Source organism: Lissotriton helveticus, chromosome 5_1 (assembly GCF_964261635.1).
Source record: "Lissotriton helveticus chromosome 5_1, aLisHel1.1, whole genome shotgun sequence".
In the NCBI taxonomy this organism is placed as follows: domain Eukaryota; kingdom Metazoa; phylum Chordata; class Amphibia; order Caudata; family Salamandridae; genus Lissotriton; species Lissotriton helveticus.
Genome location: NC_136065.1, coordinates 452,772,260 through 452,792,325, shown reverse-complemented (window position 1 = coordinate 452,792,325; position 20,066 = coordinate 452,772,260). Strand labels below are relative to the sequence as shown.

Genomic DNA, 20,066 nt, shown 5'->3' with positions numbered 1-20,066 from the left:
ATGACTATTAAATGTTGTGACAAAAAGAATAGCACTTTCTCTTTGTTTTGTGAATGACTTGGCAAAACCTGTGGGTTTAACCTTTTTGATGCTGAAAAGTATCATATTTTCCAGTTGGCCTTAAAGCCTGATGGTGATCAAATGGCCATACAATATGTCACAGCTAATAGTAGCAGATTACATTTACAGGTTTAGTTGCCCCTTGTAATATTTCTTTAGGGTACGTAATTTGCTTCTTTATGAATCCTTGTGGCCCTAAAAGGAGGGTTTCCAATTTTGTATCCATTTGATGTTCAGTGGCTCATGGCTTATTCCCAATTTCTACCGCCATTACCAAAAGCATTGGTGCTACTATTCGGGGGTCATCCTACCTTATGCCCACATATCTGCAAGATTGCTGTTACATTTTGCTCCATATTACAAAGTGTTAAGAAAGTTCATCTTACTTCAGGGTTGAAGGCAAACAGTTGGTGAGCAAATGCCTGTCTCAGCATGTTTGGATTATAGGAATTCAGTTTGCTTGACTTACCTAAATACCTGTTGCCTTAATTGTTCAAACTGCAGCTGCAATGGCAGTCACTTAATAACTTTTGTCATTCTTCTGTTAAATCCTAGTTGGACTTCCTCCACAGGTTAGCAGTAACTGGATGGACCTAGTTTAAGACACCTTGCATGCTACACAAGGCACTTGCTGGCACTTATACTGAGTGTCTCGACTGTCGGTTTCAGCCCTCTGTGCCCTCTTGTATGCTCCGATCCTCTTCTAATACATTTTTGGTTGTGCCTATGTTCCATTGCACCAGAATAGGTAGCCACACTTTCTTTTTTCCTGCTCATTTTCCAGGTACATCAGAGGTAAAATACTCATGTGTGTGCATGGTTCACTGTATGTGTGTGACTTTACAGTGTGCAGCACATTAATGCAAGACTTGTTGTTTATGCCAATGCTTTTTCTGTACACATTTTCTGGGGACAATTTCTTGGTTCTGAACTAGGTTTATGTAAGTCTTACAATATAGCATTCATTTTTACTGATAAAATCGCGAATGCCAATGAGTGTCCCTGTGCAGTGTGTTTCAATCACCTAAGTTTAAAAGAGTGGATTATTTTCCACACTTGGCATTAGAATGGGCATTAGACTTCTGTGACTTGCATCTAGTTCCCCTCTCTAGTCCACATGATCTGCCTGATGTGGGCCATCTCTGCAACCTTTCATATAGGAAGATAGATCTTTGTATGTTCCCAATTGTTATATCAGTTCATAGGTTTACAGTATTGATCATAAGACCCGTCACTCCCTGGGTTGATCTCAGTGGTGGCTCCTCCGCTAAGGTGGAGGAGCGTCACCCCACTGCCATAAAGCAGCAAATGAAAGGAAAAAATAAAAATGATAATAACGTTGTGCTATTATCATTTTATTTTGTCCTCCTGCTTGCGTGAGGGGGTGGGGTGAATTGGAGCTGATGAGCCTGGGAGGAGGGTACAACCCTTTTAAGTGCGCAATGACTGTTTGGTCGGCCCTCTCGGGCCGCCCAAAACACTCATCAAGCACATTTTTCTTGTTCTCCATACAGGCTGTATTACAGCCTGCATGGAGACCATGCCCACCCCTACAGACCCTGGCTGAACGCCCTGTCATGGCACTCAGACCAATCGCAATGCTGCATTGCAGCGTTGTGATTGCCTGCAAGGAGCATGGGAGCCCTGCTTCCTGTTTTTCACTGGAAGACAGGAAGAGGACGCAGGAGAGGCAGCGGCGGGAGGTAACTGTTTTTTAAAAAAAAACAAATCCCCCCTCCCTCCGAAGCTCCCCCCTTCCATTCCTCCCCCACCCCTCCCGCTCCACTGCTGCTTCCAGGCAGCAGACGTGACTGGTTGATCTTTATGAACGCCAGTCAGAGGAATAAGTGCTGTTGAAATAGGCTGGCGCTTGAAAGCCTTGTGACCTCAGTGTATCTTGCCAGTGGCCCTGATGATCCTCCAAGCCCTCAATCAATCTTTGTCTTGTTGTGGGCAGCTGAATGGCAACCACTGCCTTAATGCCCGGAACCCTTACTCGTAAGCAAGAGCATTTATTTTGTTTTCTACCTATGGTAACAAATTAGGCAAAGGTCAAATCTTTAGAAATAAGTATTTATTAATGGAGACGTATTACGTAACTAGCATGCCAAGACACACATCAAACAACATTACAGAGGGATTATTGAGAAGGGCCTCAATAGGTTTTAAGGGGTGTCTAACTAAAAGTAATAAGCATTTACAATGCAACGGTCTCGCCTTTGCAAAGGTTTGAGCTATTGGCATTGTAAATGACAAACTTTTTATTTATGTGTTAGTTTTGAAAACAGATAACTAAATGGCATTGTCATTTACAATGCCAATAGCTTTAGCTCTCACAAATGCGAGACCTATTGCATTTGCACACATACAGAGAGACACACACAGAACCACAGACACACAGAGCCACACACACACACACAGAGCCACACACACACACACAGAGCCACACAAACACACACAGAGCCACACAAACACACACAGAGCCACACACACAGAGCCACACACACACACATAGAGCCACACACACACACACACACACACAGAGCCACACACACACACAGAGCCACACACACATACACAACTGCCTCACCCACCAAGCTTGAGTGACCTGTTCCGTGGCTCTGCCCCAGCTCTCGGCCCCACAGCGGCAGGGGCAGGCTCCCAGGTCTCCCCTCTGAAAAGAGGTTAGAGGGTTTGTGGGGGGCGGGGGGAGCAGCGCACCAGGGGTGGTGGAGGAGGGCACCGGGAGTGGTTGAGAGCACCGGGGGTGGTTGTAGGGAACACCGGGGTGAGGATAAGTTTGAGTTCTGGACGCAGCCAGCTAAATTTATGTCCCAGCTCTTTGTGTTCCGCTTCGCGCATTCCCCGCCGCCCGTGACCCGGCGGTATTGCCGTAGCTCCTCCAGTACACCTCAGTCCAGACAGGCCTTTCCGTTACTGAGACCCACACGCAGGTTTACTAATTAATCATTACTTCACAAGTGCGGTGCTCCCTCGAATTTCAGCCCTGGCGTGACCCAAAGCCCAAATTGTCTCTGCCAGCATCTTTTGTCATGTCTACTTCCGGGCAACACACAGCTCTCCCACTGCTCCCCGGGATTTATGTGCAGCACCCCCTGAAATCCAATCCCCTTCAACCATGACGTGTCAAGAGCCTTATTGCGAGGAACAAGCGCCCCAACGCCAACAGCCGAGGGGGGGGGGGCACGGTGGTCTCCAGTCACCTAACCCCCATCTCCAAGACAAAACTACTCAATCCCAGCCCGTCCTGGCCCTTGGTAGCAACGACAAAGGAAATGTGGTTCACAGCCTGGGTTGGTGTGAGGGTTGGGGGAAGGACTCAAGACACTGGCTCTCGGTGGCCCCGGGCTAGTGCGGGGGCCCTGAAGGCAGTGAGCCAGAGACCCGGGGTTTAGATGGGCAGGACACTGAGGAAGGAACTGTGGTGGTAATTGGGCGTTTGTGGACAAGAATCTCGTTGCGCGGCCTTGGTGAGGGGAGGGGCAGACTCATGGATTCTGAGCCTGGTACGGGTGGGATCAAAGCCCCGCAGAGGTGAGAGAGGAGCAAAGCGGGAGGCGGGAGGAGGGGCGCCTCTCCGGCGTGCTGGTCGGCTCTGAATCCGACATGAAAGACAAGTGGCCTCGGAGCGGACCAGGGAGGCTGAGAAGGGGGCTGGCTAGGGTGCGAGGCATCGATCGGAGGCCGGAGGCTCAGCAGGGCACACGGCTCCACGGCCCGCACAGAAAGGGTTAACGCTGAGCGGAGACTTGTGAGACGGTATTGTTGCAGCCGTCCCTCCGCCTCAGTCCGAGCGGTGCTTTGTGGGAGCAGAGAGGGGCTACGTGAGGTTCAGCATTTGGAGCAGGGTGTGTGGTGAAAGCGGGAGAGTGTGAGGGGTGCAGAGAGGTGCGTCTGTGCTGCGAGTACTGGGGTGAGTACACCTGATCATGCAAGACGTGGGAGTCATGTGAGTGGTGCATGGCCAAGCTCCAAGCCTGCAGGAAAGCCTTGGTGGGGTAGAAGGGATGGCAGGAGCATACCGGCGCTGTATTTGTGTGCAGTTGCAGGGCTGAGTTTGTTTGGGGTCTGTGTGGGCGTGTGCATGAAGGTGCACGCGAGAGAGTGTTAGTTTGCAGAGCTGAGACGCCAGGTGTGGGCGTGCAGCAGCGAGTGCATGGCAGGTGTAGAGGATCACCCATGGAGTCTCATGCCGCCGGTGCACTCTGTGTCCGGTCCCGGACTTTCGTCCAGCGAGCGCCTAGAATTGAAGGTATTAGATCGCCCAACGCCAGGCGATGACAGGTGGGAATAAGTTCAGAGGTTGAGGGTGGGGATCATTAAACAGCTCTGTGTAGAGCGGAAGCGCCCACCATTGATTTCTGCATTGATACGGATTGGGCTCAGTCTTCCGAGGGAAGGTGCACATTCCTTGCGTCTTCATTGAAGTTTTGAGGGTGATGTAAAGCCGTGTTACAGACATGATTCTGTGCAGATTGTTCTTCTCCCCATTTCACAAGAGAAAAAGTCCTAACAAGCACGCCCCGTCCTTTTCAGACTGGTGGGGGGGTGCGTGTTTTTCTTTCTCCCCTCTTCTCCATTGGCTGGAATGTAAACAACAGGCGTGTTTTTGACTGTTGTTTTTACATTCCAGCCAAAGGAGTAGAGGGTAGAACAAAACTTAAAAACACGCCCCCAATCCGAAAAGGACGGGGCTTAGATAGAAAGAATGACATCACTGAGACCACATCTCCAATGGCTGGCCGCCGTTTAGGAGGCCAGCCAATGGAGAAGAGAGGCAGGGTTAACGTTCGCTACTCAGAGTCATTAAATCTCGCGAGCGAGACTGCGCCTGTGCGCAGCCTAGGCCACGCGAGACCTAAAAATCAAGGCACATACTCGTTCATCAATGACCCAGTGAATCAACTGGTAACTCAATCTTGTCAGGGCCCTCCCTGGAGCTTCTCCAGGGGCAGAGGGGGCAACGTTATGAGGCTATTGTGAGTGTAACCCTGATGGTCTGCCTTAGAAATTGGTAAATACTATGGAATCAATTAATCTTGCATCAATTCCCCTACTTACTTCCCATTTCACACCCAGCTTTTAGCAGAAGGCAAAATGGCCAGGTATGCGGAGTTGCTACAGACGTGTAACTTCAGTGGTCTAATAACTTCTGTTACCATCCTCATCTGTATTAAAAGGCACACACAATGAAGACAACAGTGTATCATAATTTTAAGAATCACTTTACATCATTAGATTTTTATAGTATTCTAAGATTCTGTCTTGTTGATGCGGTGATGTCACAGTGTTAAGTGCATGCTCAGAATGTTACTGTTCAAAGGTTGGAATTGTAACTGCAACTTGGATCTGATTTGCAGTACCTAGTAAGTGATGACCTGCAGCTGTGTAGTTCCTGACAATAAATCTCTCGTCCATCTTCAACGTGTTGAAGTGAATTACCATAATTTTCTGTTGTTATTTTGTTGATAGGGGATTAGTCAAACTATTGGATTTTGATTAGCAGGGAATCTAGTCAATTAGGAAAAAGATTGATTATTAACTTCTGTGGTTTTGCATCTAAACCACCAATAATGATCTTTAACTTTGTGTTCATTTTTGGATTTTTGTTTTTACTTAGTTCTGCCATGTGTGATTGTGTAACTTTTTTTCTTCTTTTCTAGTCCAATGCTGCGAATGTCCTTTATAGTCTTCTCCTCGCGAGCCAACACCATTCTCAAGCTGACAGAGGACAGGTGAGACTCGAATGCTTTGCTTTTCTCATGTGGCTCCACTGCAAAATGTGTACATTTCTAATACCACTTATACATTCACTACATATTTTATATACCATTTTATAGAGTCCAAAATAATGTTGTTGGGTCACTCAAGCAAATACACAGTAATTGCATTCAGTTGTGCATCTCTAGTTTAATAGTCCATGCTCTCTTCTGGTATTCCATTGATTGTATGTGCACCTTACAGTTAAGGTTTGCAGTTCATCTGCTACATCACAATAGCACCCAATCTTAGATTGATAAGCCAAATTCCCAGGTTTCAATGTATTATGGTTTTGTAGTTATTAATGCGGTGAACAGTATTCAAAATGTAGCAGGGGCTCGTTGAAAACTGACCTGGCTCTACAGGAAGCCGAGGGGTCACTATCTGCCCTCGACAATTGTGCTCCCTTGGGTGACACGGCCCTGAACACTGCTAAGGCAAAACATGTTACTCTAGAGTAGCCCCTCCATTGCTACAATTTTGTAGAGTATTCAGGAAACGAATGAAATGTGGATCTATACTGAACAATAACAATATGTGACCAGAAAACAATTATTACTCAAAAATATATTATTTTATTAATTTTTAATGTAAAAAGTTTTGATATATAATTTTATAACAGTTTCTACTAATAAATAAGAAGTAATCAAAAATTGGTGGAATATAACATACAATCATTAACAAAATACATTCAAAATGCAATATACAAACTTATTTTTTTTTGTACAAATGAGATAAATTGATACAGAATTTATAACAGACTTCCAAGCAAAATAATTATGACTAACATAATTGAAATCAAATAAGATAGGTCAATACAAAATTCATTACAGATTTCCAAACAAAATAATTATGGCTATCATAATTAGGATCAACGTGCGTTTCGGCGGGACGCCTTAATCAGGTAGCCATATGAGTCTAAAAAGAAAAAATACAAATTGAAGAAAACATGTATATCTAGAAATCTGGACACATATTAAAGATCCTACTAAGGGGTCTATTAGGATGGCGGGCGGATGGCCGCCGCTGGTTCGGTGGTGGCAACCGCCGGACCGGCAGCAGCCATCCACCGCGATCGAAACCCGTAAATCCACCGGTCCAATTAGCACCGCGGTCATGACCGCGGCATTGTGATTTTCCGCCCGCCACTTTTCTGCCAGTTGTAGTCCGCTCGCTTGCCTGGCGGGTCGGAGCTGGACCGCTGCAATTGTGGCGGATCAGGGCCAAGCACCGCTAGCACAATTATGATGCCGGTGGTAGCCAGCTTTTCTGCTGCAGAGGAACTGCCATGAAATGGCATGAGGAGAATGTCTCCGGGGGCCCATTGTGGGCCCCCATTGTGTTGGGGGGGCTGTGTGGGTGCCCTGGGCGGGTACCCATTGTACCCCCTACATATCCCTGTACCAGGTGGCAGGCACGGTGCAGTGTCTGTGACGCAGTGCAGGGAGATGCAGGACATGCTCCTCTTAACATCGATGTGGTGCTGCTGGCAGCAGCGACCTCCGCAATGTTAATCACCAGAATCCGACCTCCGCGGAGCATCCTAATCGGACCAGCGGTTAAGCCGCGGTCCTTGCGGGCGGTCTTTTCCCGCTACCATGGCGGTCAGGGAGGTTTTCCAACCGCCTTCCTAATCACTTGTATTTTTACCTATATTTCATTGTTTAATGCATACGTATACTATGCATTAACACAGTCATATGGACGTAGTAACGGTTAGGCACTGTATATATTGAGTGATCCTTCACATTGAGCACCAGTTCGCTTGCATACTGTTCTTGAACTAACACCTATGCTAGATCAGATATGCTAAAATAATTATATTTGTTTAAAAACATGTCACAGTAAGAGATTGTAAATTAAAGAATGTCCCCTTATCAGAGTGGGACTATTAGTTACTAAAGGAAGAACGGAAATTGATTTAAAGTGAAAAAGAAGAAGAATACATCCGATAACCAATGGGATAAATCACTAAATATGAAAGAATGTGGTTCAGAGAATTGTATCATATATTAAAGAGCCAATGAGTGTGATGAAACCTTACACATATAAGACGGTAATATTTTCTGTCCCAAGTAAACTGTGTAGAGTGGATTACTTTAATGAAATTACATTACTCAATATAATATGTAAAAGCAACGAAAAAGAAAGGGGAGCATCTTATCATGGAAGCCTGGAGTATCGGTCGATAGTGCTTGTAGGTATATCTAGGACTTCTAGAAGTAAAGATGAGAGCATCATAAATATCATTTTTGCCACGGTCTCAAATTAATCCAACGAGTAGAGAGGTGGATATTAGGGAACAATTAAAGATCTCTGCTGGAGGGATACTTATCATTAATATGAATTTCTTGATTAGATGGTTAATTTTAGAATACTGACAATGCCATACATGTAACGCATGTGGTCTAAGTATACTTAGCAGTAACTTGGATTGGAAGGGTGCACAGCTAGTTGTGTTTCCTTGTTTATAGATTGATTTTTTGGTTCTCCGCAGGTGACGTCATAACCCCTTAGGCACCTTAAATCAGTCATACAAGTGATTCCAGTGGTTCACTGGAACCATCCCTATGGGAACACTCAATTCTCCTCTCTGTTCAAAAGAGGATTCCCACACAGTTTTGTCTTTCTCAATTTATCCTGATACAAAGTTAAATTGATAATGCCTCACTTGTGAAAAGTTGAACGAATCAAATGACAATCTTTGAAAATATAAAAGGAATAAACATTTGAAATCTTTTTTGAGAAAGACAATCCTGTGTGGGAATCCTCTTTTGAACAGAGAGGAGAATTGAGTGTTCCCGTAGGGATGGTTCCAGTGAACCACTGGAATCACTTGTATGACTAAGTATACTTAGACCACATCCGTTACAATGATAAAATGATATTTATGATGCTCTCATCTTTATTTAGAAGTCTAGAAGTCCTAGATATATATTATATGAGGTAATGTAACTTCATTAAAGTAATCTGCTCTACACGCGCATTAAGGCCTCATTGAAAAGCGGCCCAGTGAATTGTGATATGTGTAGTGACTTTTGCCACCGCACATGTCGGGATTTTCTGTCATGAGGGAAAATTGAATGAGGTAATTACCTTCACAATTTTTTTCACAGGTCACTTTCAGCAGATGAAACCTGACAACATTTACTGGTGAAAGAAAATGCATGGTAATTACTGAGACGTGTGGATTTTGGAGTAGCAAACACCAAAACCCATGTTTGTCCCCGTTATTGGGATCAAATAGGCGCTATTTACCACACCTGAAAAATACTGACCCACAGACTATTGTTACATTATAAATTGAGACATTGGGAACAGTGACAGTTTTTTTTTATTTGGTTTAGTTAAGATGAGAAGCAGTGCATCCAGTGCTTAATTTGTAAAGCAGAAAGTGCCAGGGCCACTCAGCTTGCACCACTCATTGCCCCTGCCAGTGCTGCCAATGACACTATAAACACAACTATTACACTCCTTTAAGTTTGACAATTCTGACTTTTTCAGGCCCCCAAAGCAATTAGAATGGTTTGTACGGTGGGTATTAGCCATTTTTAAGGTATATTGGATTTATAAACAACTGTTGTTTTTCTCATTTCTAAATAAAAAAAATAGAGCGCCACTGTCATAGGTGCTGTCATATGTGCCGGTGTCATAGGTGCTGGTGTTAACAATTAAATGCTGGTGCCCAGCACCGGAAACCACTGGCTCAAATTAAGCACTGTAAGCTTCATACTCAAAAGTATACATTGCCTCTGCTAAGCAAATATTTGGGCATAGCAGCAGATGCAGAAGTGGTTTTATTAAGGCTGATATTAAGACCTTGCTTATTTCTGGAAGCATGCCATTGTTTAGGCAGGCAGTTAAATGGGGCGTACATTGAATGATGTCACAATATGTATCAAAACCTAACAGCCTTTAGAATGTTTATTGCTGGTTACTGTTAGAGATAAAAGACTGGTTAAAGAGAACTACAACTGCTTGTTTCTCTATACCCAGTGGCCCCTTATATGTTTTGAGGATTAGCAGGACAGGATGGCCTTCGAGTATTTACACCGATACGTGAGCATTTAATTGGTAGGGTTCACTAAGAAGCGGTGGACATGAAAAGTGATAGAAAGTCATATGTTTTTGTTTATTATGACCGAAAATATGAGTATTAACTGTGATGTCAGTTATTTTTTGTAATACTAGTACAGAAGTAAGAATATTTGTATATTAGGCCCTTTGTAAGAGCATTCATGTATTTGTATATCAGGAATGATGGATAACCGTGGGTATTGCGGCAGGTGGATGTGTTTGGATTTTTAGGATGATGAAAGATCATTTTGACATTGGACTGAAATGCACATGCTTGCTTACCATGTACAGACAATAGAAGATTATAGCTTCTAGCGTCCTGCCAAGTGCTATACCGGATGTTAAAGACTGGCAGCGAGGGCAAGGGCCTATAACGAAGGTGAGGACCTTTAACAACAGGTATAACCCGAGACAGAAGGGATATAAAACTATTGGAATATTCCACCCACTGAGGGTAGAATGTGCTAATTTAAAAAAGCAGAAACAGAAAGACAAGCGTTGGAATGTTGGAGCAGAAGGCTTATGCCAGCCATTATAACTAAGCTCCGATACACTCCATTGTCTTCAATGGAGCTCTCAACAATCCAATAATCTAATATTTGTTGCTTATGGTGATCTAATACCATTTATTTAAAGGAACAAATCAAAGTTGATTTGTGTATTCAGGCAGATATTGGAAGAGCCTATAGAGAACTGGGGTTTTTTAGAGGTAGGGAAATACTAGGCGCACAGCACACGGTAGTGTGAGATACTGATAGGTCAGGGTGCAAGAAGGTGAGGGGATAAATGCCCTAAACCCCTCCAATTGTGTGCAAAGCACACCAATACAAGGACAAAAAACAATGACCTGATGCACACCAATGGTTGATAGTATAGTTAAGATGTCACAATGGACATAAGTATGTACAAGTATCAACAAATGCAGAAAAGGAAAACGATGGTGATAGGATTCCTCTTTTATTGACAGGATGGCCAGCCGACACGTGTTTCGTCGTCAAGCGGTAACAGTGCTTGCACGACTCATCAGGGCTGTAGCGCGAAGGTATAGAACCACAGGTCGCTTAGCCGGTGATAATTCCGACCCGGCCTCTGCCCGAGACCAGGTGAATTCTTGAAGCAAGATGTGGCTCCAAATTCATAAAAAGGTTGGTACGTCAAGAGAGCTTAACAATATGCAGTCAGTGCTCAAGACGCCTGTGGTTCGTCGGTGTCACCAAAGGTGACAAACATCCACTGAGGGGTGATTGGTGGTGAAGGAAAATCAGATCCGTGTGTGTGACGGAAGAACAAAATGTCACAATCCGGAGAGTGCTCCGTTTCCTTGGTGAAGAGGCCGGCAGGACGAGTAATCCTACTTGCGGGTTCCGGTCCGCACCCGGAACCCGCAAGTAGGATTACTCGTTCTGCCGGCCTCTTCACCAAGGAAACGGAGCACTCTCCGGATTGTGACATTTTGTTCTTCCGTCACACACACGGATCTGATTTTCCTTCACCACCAATCACCCCTCAGTGGATGTTTGTCACCTTTGGTGACACCGACGAACCACAGGCGTCTTGAGCACTGACTGCATATTGTTAAGCTCTTTTGACGTACCAACCTTTTTATGAATTTGGAGCCACATCTTGCTTCAAGAATTCACCTGGTCTCGGGCAGAGGCCGGGTCGGAATTATCACCGGCTAAGCGACCTGTGGTTCTATACCTTCGCGCTACAGCCCTGATGAGTCGTGCAAGCACTGTTACCGCTTGACGACGAAACACGTGTCGGCTGGCCATCCTGTCAATAAAAGAGGAATCCTATCACCATCGTTTTCCTTTTCTGCATTTGTTGATACTTGTACATACTTATGTCCATTGTGACATCTTAACTATACTATCAACCATTGGTGTGCATCAGGTCATTGTTTTTTGTCCTTAGATATTGGAAGAGCGTTTGGGCCTTGAGGCTGCTAGAAGAGTGTTGGTGTTTTTCAATATGTTTTTGCTGTTTGGAGCAGATGGACGATGTATAGGGATTGACAGATTTGTAATTGAGTTTTAGGCTGATGGAAGAGTGTTTAAGCTGTATTTGTTTTTTGACGTGTCAACAGTCTTCCCATGATACACATATGTTTTATGCGAAATGCTAAAGTGAGAACTCTTATGTTATGATGTTAGCATACTAGTAGTTGGGAGTGGGTGGAGCTAGGGGGCCAGAGGAAGAGGAGGAGCGGACACAGGAAGAGGACAGTTAGAGTAGGGACAGGGCACGAGCAAGACGTGTAAAATAAAGCTCCAGTTCAGACATCAATAAGTGTCTGTGTTTATTGTAGCAGGATGCTACAACTGGCGACGAGGGTGGGATGGGCATGAACCTAGCCCACAGAACCCCACAAGAGAGCCCTGTCCCTGGCAGCCTCAAGGAGAAGAAAACGCTGCCCAAGGGAAACGAAGTTGCTGCCCGAGACGAGAAGCCAGCAGCAGGTGACCCTGTTTCCCCCAGCAGTCGAGAGGGATCCAAGAGGGAGCCGAGGTACCGAGCGTGAAACGCTCGAAGAAGAAGAGACCCCTTCGCGCTAAAACGCGACTCACGCAGGAAGCGTGTACAACTAGTGAGTACTACACGAGCGGAAGTCGGGAGCCCACCCCGACTCTGCCAAGCCCCAAAGAGAGGAGAAAAGTGCCTCAGTGTGGAGGACGTTGCCCCACGAAAATCGCCTGCCAAGCGCTGCTGAGAGCGCTGAAAGCGGAGCCCGAGAGAAATTCGAGGTCGGAAAACCTCACGCCCGATGCGTGAGGTTTGGCACGGTGCCGGTGAAGGAGAGCGGGAACTTTAAAAGTAAGGAGGAATCGGGAGCCCACCCCGATCCTGCCTAATGCCCTGGTCACAAGAGGGCGCCTGGGGCACTGTGGAAGCCCCGTGAATGTGCCCCGAAGTAAGAGCGCTGTTCGCGCCAAAAGAAACGGAAAGTGCCCGAGTGAGGTGAGGGCTGAAACGGACTGAGCGAGGGATCGGGAGCCCAACCCCGATCCTGCCGTGCTGCCTGAGTATAAAGACGCAGAGCGGAGACTGTGAGAGCGCTGTGAGAGGAAGCGCTGCCCCGCCAAAAGACATTGTGTTGCCCCGATGGAAAACCTCACCCCCGAGGCGTGAGAAATGACATGCCGGTAACGAAGAATAGTCGGGAGTTTGCCCCGACCCTACCTGGATGTGCTGGAGGCCCAGGAGTGTGTAAGGATCAAGAAGAGTTGCTGCCTAGAAGGGGACCAGCTGCCGGTGAGTGCCGGGGAGATTCCTGTGAGTGGCAGACTGAATGAAAGCAAGTCTCGTGAGGGGTGAGATTTCAGGCGAGCGGCCATCTTTGAGTCAGGCGGATTTTAAGGGCATACCCTGTGTGATCCATAGGCGGCCATCTTGGAGTCAGGCAACAGCAAGAAAGTGAACAAGCATTGGCAAAAGTGAAACAGCAGTGATACATGCAAATAGACAAACATTGATACATGCAAATCAACAAGCATTGGTGCATGCAAAGACAAGTATTGGCGAAGAGTAAACAAGCATTGATCCATGCAAAGAGACGCAGGCACTGATACATGCCGATCAACAAGCAGTGGACAAATCGTGATAAAGGAAGAAAACAGGCATTGGTGAAGGCCAAACAAACATTGGCGAAAACCAAACAAGCATTGGCAAGGACCAAACAAGCGCTGGCGAAGACCAAACAAGCAGTGGCGAAGACTGAATAAGTATTGGCGAAGGCCAACCAAACACTGACAAAGACAAGTAAACGGAAACGCGAACAGTGAGAAACGCAAGCGAATGCGCAATGGCGAATGTAATGCAGTAACGCGTGTCCATAAAATAAAAGAAGTGACAAGCAAAAATAAACAAAGACGACGCACAAATAATTACAACGGAACCAGCAACGAGCACAAGCCAATGCAAGTGTGGAGTAGCCGGTGAACACGCACACAACAAGCAAGTGATACCCAACATTGTCACTAACCATGGATAAAGTCAAGGGTGCAATGTTGACCAAGCACGAGTGCACTGAAAGAAGAACTGACAATCTAGCTCAAGATAAAACACAAGCGGAAGCAACTGAAACCCGAAGAAAAGTGTACAGCACAATGCCCCGCGTCTACGACAGATCAGAACCTTCTTCTCTTATGGCGGGAGGAGACGTAGCTCAATGTTTCAATCCACACCTTGAAGTATCGCCCCCAGCGGCGCGGATTGACGATTGGATCCAGGGCCTCAAACGGCACTGGTGGCTGGAAGCATTGGACAATTTCTTGAAAGCCAACGGTGAGCAAAGAGAAAGAAAATGTCTGGTGCTACTCCTCCATCTGGTGGGTCCCGGGGGCCGATGCCCAATTAGAACATTTTCCAAAGAAGAAGCGGATATCTATGATAGACTCCAAGAGGAGCTCTGTGCCCATCTCAATGCACAGGCCGAGGTGGATCATAATCGCATGGTCTTCAATACAGCACGGCAGGAACCAGGCGAGCCATTGCCGCGTTTCATCACTCGGTTGCAAAGTCTGGTACAAGGCTGCCATTTCAACACGTTTACAAATGAGGATGCTGTTCGGCTCCGAATAATTGAAGGCTGTGAAAACCCCGAAACAAGGCACAAAATACTGAGAGGGCATTGGTCGCTAAAGGAAATTATCAAGAAAGCCGAAATTGGAATGCAAATCCAAACAAGAGACAAATTGAGGGATGTGCATCTGTGTACAAAACTTCGAGATACCTGGGAAGAGAGAACCCAGAAATCCAACAAACACAAAAGGAGAGAGAGAGAAGGCAGACCAGCGAAAAGACTACGGGAGAGACACTGTGACAAGGAAAGTGACAAGGAGTACTCAGAGTCAGATTACTCAGCGTCCGACCACTCAGAATCAACCAATGATTACTCAGAGCCAACCATCCAAATAACAACTCACAGGAGTCATTCAAAGTATGGCACAAGCTACTCTGACGGGGAGGGAGCGTCCAGTGGGACAGATTGCACTCCTGGACAAGATGGCATTCTGCACAACAAGTGGGGGAGAAAGACAAACCATAGAAGAAGGGGCCACAATGGTCAACACCGGAAATCGACGCCGGAACATCAATCGCCAAGGAGTGAAGATGAGTCCGAGGAAACAGCCGGCAGGAGAACACATCACCAACAGATCAGAGATAGTAGAGCACCAAACAATCGGGAAGGAGAACCAAATCGCGCAACACGGACTGGTCCCTCACAACAACAGGCAAGAAAAGATCCATGCATCCGTGGGACCCACGACAACGAAGAAACAGAGCGGAGATGGGTAACCTCAGGCGAGGAGGACGAAGAGGCAAAAGCTTGGGATCAAGTACAAGGGACAAGCACGGAATCTTCAAACAATCTCCCAAATGAGACAACATTGAAGATGTTCCAACAAAGACACACGGAGAAGTTTTCCAAAGATAATTCCGAGGTGGAAAGCAGCTCGTCACGGACTACCCGGTTCCGAAGACCACCTGGTAAGACATTCTCAAAGGAACACTCACAGAGGGAACTGACGGAGCACCCCTCCGATTCAGAAAGCACGTCGGTCCGATCCTTTGAGTCGGCAGAGTCGTGGTCCCGACAACGACCACGCACAACATTCTTAAAGAAACATTCTCAGAGGGAAGTGACGGAGAACCCCTCTGATTCAGATAGCATCTCGGTCCGATCCTTTGAGTCGACAGAGTCGTGGTCCCGACAACGGCCATGGCACCAAGCACCTGAACACATCAGCGAACCAAGGGACACTCTTCCCGTCAAGAGTGACATGTCTCACACCAATGTCAATGCACACTCGATCACTCCACCAGACAACCTGTCACATCGATCACAGGTGCATAGCGATACAAACACTACACCGTCACCCCGGGTAGGGGCAGCAAGGTTGACTCGAAGGTCCTGGTCCTGGTCCTGGTCCTACAAAATGGAAACAGACATCGTGGCCATTAGCACCCAAATGAAGACGGACCAATCAGTCGATCTGCAAAGGAAGCCGGACATGTCAAGAGAGCCAAGTCATCATCGGATAAGAACGAAACATACAAATACCCAGCCGGTTCCAAGGTTTGCCTGTTCTAGACGCGAGCAGGAGTGGGAGAGACAATCCGAGACAGCAAATCAATCTCCAAGTCATACCAAGATGACCTCCACCGCTCATACCCCACCGGCTGGCATCCCAGACTCGAAACAGGAAGACAGTGTTGTTCTTGATTTGACAAGGCAAAAGGAAATAAAAATACATGCAGACACTAGGAAGGGAACTAGAACAACATCCCCTTGGAAAAGAGGCCGAGCTTCACGTGAGCAAGAGTCACAAAGGAGGACAGACTGCCGATATCAAACTGAGCTCGCCATAGGCACCTCAGACACTGAAGGCTCCATCTCTCCAGACATCAGCAACAGACTGTCTATTCCAAGACGAACCATTGGCGATCACGAAGAAGAAAGGAACCAGGTTGACTGCGGAGTTCGAGCAGCGGCTAGTCACGAGAAACATCTCACACTGTAAGGAACTGTCACGGGGCACCTCTAGAACCCTGATGAGTGAAATGGACACTCTCAGTTCAGATGACCTGCATCCTGATGATCGTGAAAGCACTGCTCCGATCATTGAGACAATGAGTACTAATAGTCCGAGAGTCAGGTCGCCACGACCTCATCGCGACATACGTCCACCCAAGAGACTGATCGTGGAGATGGACTGAGTAGTCAGTATGTTTTGTTGTTTTGCTACAAAGGGGGGAGATGTTATGATGTTAGCATACTAGTAGTTGGGAGTGGGTGGAGCTAGGGGGCCAGAGGAAGAGGAGGAGCGGACACAGGAAGAGGACAGTTAGAGTAGGGACAGGGCACGAGCAAGACGTGTAAAATAAAGCTCCAGTTTAGACATCAATAAGTGTCTGTGTTTATTGTAGCAGGATGCTACATCTTATAATACAGGTTTCCGTAGAGGATACACAGTTTCTAACTTATTTCACAATTTCTGTGCTTTATTTGGACTATGGCGCCAGACACCTTCAAACATGGTGATGTTTTCATGCTGTGATGTGGGTGAATAAAATATTTTCAAACTCGATTTTCAGCCAGTTTCTAGTGTAGCCAAGTTTAACAAGCATTGGCAAAGCCAATAGGTCTCACCTATGTGAGATATATTGGCTTTGTCAGCGTCTTTTAGCCACGTTGTACAGCAGCATGACTGCTATGATGCATGGCTGGAAGTTAGAAAAAAAGTGCTATGGTGCTGCCAGGGCTGGTTGCGTCTGTGATTCTTTTTCTGCCAGGAATGGTGAGATAAGAACCACAAAGCAGGAGTGGGACTGAACAAGTAACACACAAAAACTAGTACATCAGCTCGGTAAATCCTGTTCTCTGGGAAGCAACCTACATTGCTCTGGACACCCCCCTAAATGCCCCTGAAATAGAGGTCATGGACAACACTACAGCTCTGAATCCTAAAACGGGGTTTAAACAGTATGGGTGATTCTAAAGTGCTTAATAAACAGCCTACCTGTGACCCTTACTGCAATAATTCCATATCATGGCTCTAAGAGCATTGTATTTAGTAGATCATTTGAGTGAATAAAGTTTGTAGGACTAAGAAGTCCGTTTAATATAAGTGTTCTTGTGAAACACCATCCTTTCTTTGCTTGTTATCACACACACACACTTACAAACCTGTCCTAAAAAATCCTTGCTAAACCAAGTATCATGTAAAGGCACCAGGCAGTGGACAGCCATCTATGCCTCCCATTTGTTAAATGATGAACAACGCACTACAAAGAGCACTGATAGAATAAATGGCTTGCACAAAGATTCAACCAAGAGCTACAAAAAGCAGTGACAGAGTAACATGCTTGTTCAAAAAAATTATCCATGCGGCACAAGGAGCACTGAAGAATGAACTTAGCACTACATAGAACACCGAAAGAATACCCCCCTTATGCAAACAATGAGTCAAGCACTACAAAGAGCAGTGACAAAAAAAACACTTGCTCAAAGAAAACAAGCATTTGCAATGCAATAGGTCTAGCATTTATACGAGTTTAAGCTATTGGCATTGTAAATGACAATGCCTTGTATTTATGTTTTAAAAACAAAAACAAATAAAAGGCATTGTCGTTTACAATGCCAATAGCTCAAACTCGCGTAAAGTGAGTCCTATTGCATTGCAAATGCTTGTTTTTTTATGTCAACAAAGATTTTATGAGGGCAGTGTCTGCGTTGTCAATGGCCAGCGTCAGCGGCGTCATCCGTGCCGTGCACGCAGTTACACCCGCATAAAGTTTGAAGTGTGCAGTGTTTGCAGTGTCACTCGTGCAACACCTGTAGTACGCAAGCAGTGCCTGCATTGTCACCGGACAGCTCCGGCAGTGCCGTCCGTGGAGTCTCTGCAGTGCCACACTTGCGATTCCTGTAGTGTCACCTGAACGGTCTCTGCAGTGTCACCAGACAGCGTCTACAGGTACTCTTGCGGTGCCTGCAGTGTCACCAGACTGCATCTATACGTACCCTTGCAGTGCCTGAGGAGTCACTGGACAGCCTCTGCAGTGTCACTATAGGTACCCGTGCTGCAGTGTCATCGCTGCAGTGCATCCGGCTCGGTGTCAGCATCAGGGAGGGGTGCCTCGCCAGGCCCCATTTCATGGAAACATTAATCCTTCAGACGGTGCGCTTGAAAAATCTGTAAATCTCGCGTTCAGATATAGTTTTACTCCTGAGCAGCCGCGGTCGGAAGGGGAGTACCTGCCGGGGCGGAGACGCGGGGAGGGGGAGGGGCAGGGTGGGGGGTAGTAATGTATGGATAATGGAGGTTTGCAGGTAAGTAAACATTTAAATAAATCAAACGAATTTTGTTGCGCATACTGCATCCCCAAATGCAATGCAGTGCGCGCAACGAAATTCGTTTGATTTATTTAAATGTTTACTTACCTGCAAACCTCCATTATCCATACATTACTAACCCCCACCCTGCCCCTCCCCCTCCCCACATCACCGCCCCGGCAGGTACTCCCCTACCGACCGCAGCTGCTCCTGAGGCGGAAGCCGGGAGCTGTGTAATTCGCTGCATGCTTTTAAAATATTTCTTGCACCTTTTTAAAACAGTAAAATTGTTCTGCCACTCGCTACCTGTATTATTTTAGCCGCAACCACTGCCTGCATTCAGCCGAGTAGGCGCTGAGTGTTCATGCCCACGGAGGTTGCCGGTGAGAGCGAGCGGCCATCTTGGGGAGGCACACAGGGTGGCGGACTAGTCTCTGGGACGCGCTCTGAGGGAGTATAAAGCAAGACGGGCATGCCTCCGCGCAGCGGACGCGCCCTCAACGCGCCGAAGGAGCGCCAAAGGAAAGCCCCTCTGCGCCCGTCAGCGTCCCGGAGGCGTCGGGTGTCGGGCGGGAGGATGGATCTTCAAAAATCACCAACGATAACTTGTTCATTTATGAGTCAGATCATTTAAAAACCTTAAGGGACAACATTGGTTGCTGCTGTCCGGTGTTCCCCAATAGCTTTGAGGGCGACTTATGCTGTTCCAGCTGTGGATGGACACGTTATAATGGTTCACCTAGTAAGGAATTTCCGGGCTCCTCTAATCCTATTGTCTCGGATCTGACCGGGGAAAACCTTCAAAAGAATTTCTCATGTATGCTCCTTAACACGCGGTCCTTAGGCAAACATGCCTTTGAACTTTTCAATTTATTAATCGAGTCTAAGCCCGCGAGTCTTTTTTTGACTGAGACGTGGCTTGGAGATTCCTCTAGTCCTGACTTATCTAATGCTCTCCCCCAGAACTACTATATTTTGAGGAAGGACCAGGTGACGGGCAAGGGTGGAGGAGTTGCAATTGTGGTGGATAGACGCTACACTTGCTCAATTGTTCCAACAGAAGATATTCATGGGGTGGAGTCCCTCGGCTTCTGCCTGTCTTTCTCGCCCCATCACTCTTGCTCCGGGCTACTATTGTATAGGCCACTGGGCCAGGCTGGATCCTTTCATGAGGAACTTCACATGGCTGTCTCCTCACTAATTATGAAGTTTAAAAACTGTTTGCTTTTGGGGGATTTTAACATCCATATGAATGTGGCAGACGCGGTAGATACTATTAAACTACTCGATGTTACAAATCCATTTGGTC

At 46.5% G+C, this 20,066-nt stretch overlaps 1 protein-coding gene across 1 annotated transcript in view; it reads left to right on the top strand.

Annotated features, from left to right (window-relative positions):
• Positions 1 to 20,066, top strand: part of ANTXRL (ANTXR like) — a 339,738-nt gene that overhangs the window by 175,767 nt on the left and 143,905 nt on the right. The window contains exon 3 of the mRNA XM_078642693.1: positions 5,745 to 5,816. Within this exon, the coding sequence (XP_078498819.1) occupies positions 5,745 to 5,816 (72 nt within the window). The remainder of the gene's footprint in view (positions 1 to 5,744; positions 5,817 to 20,066) is intronic.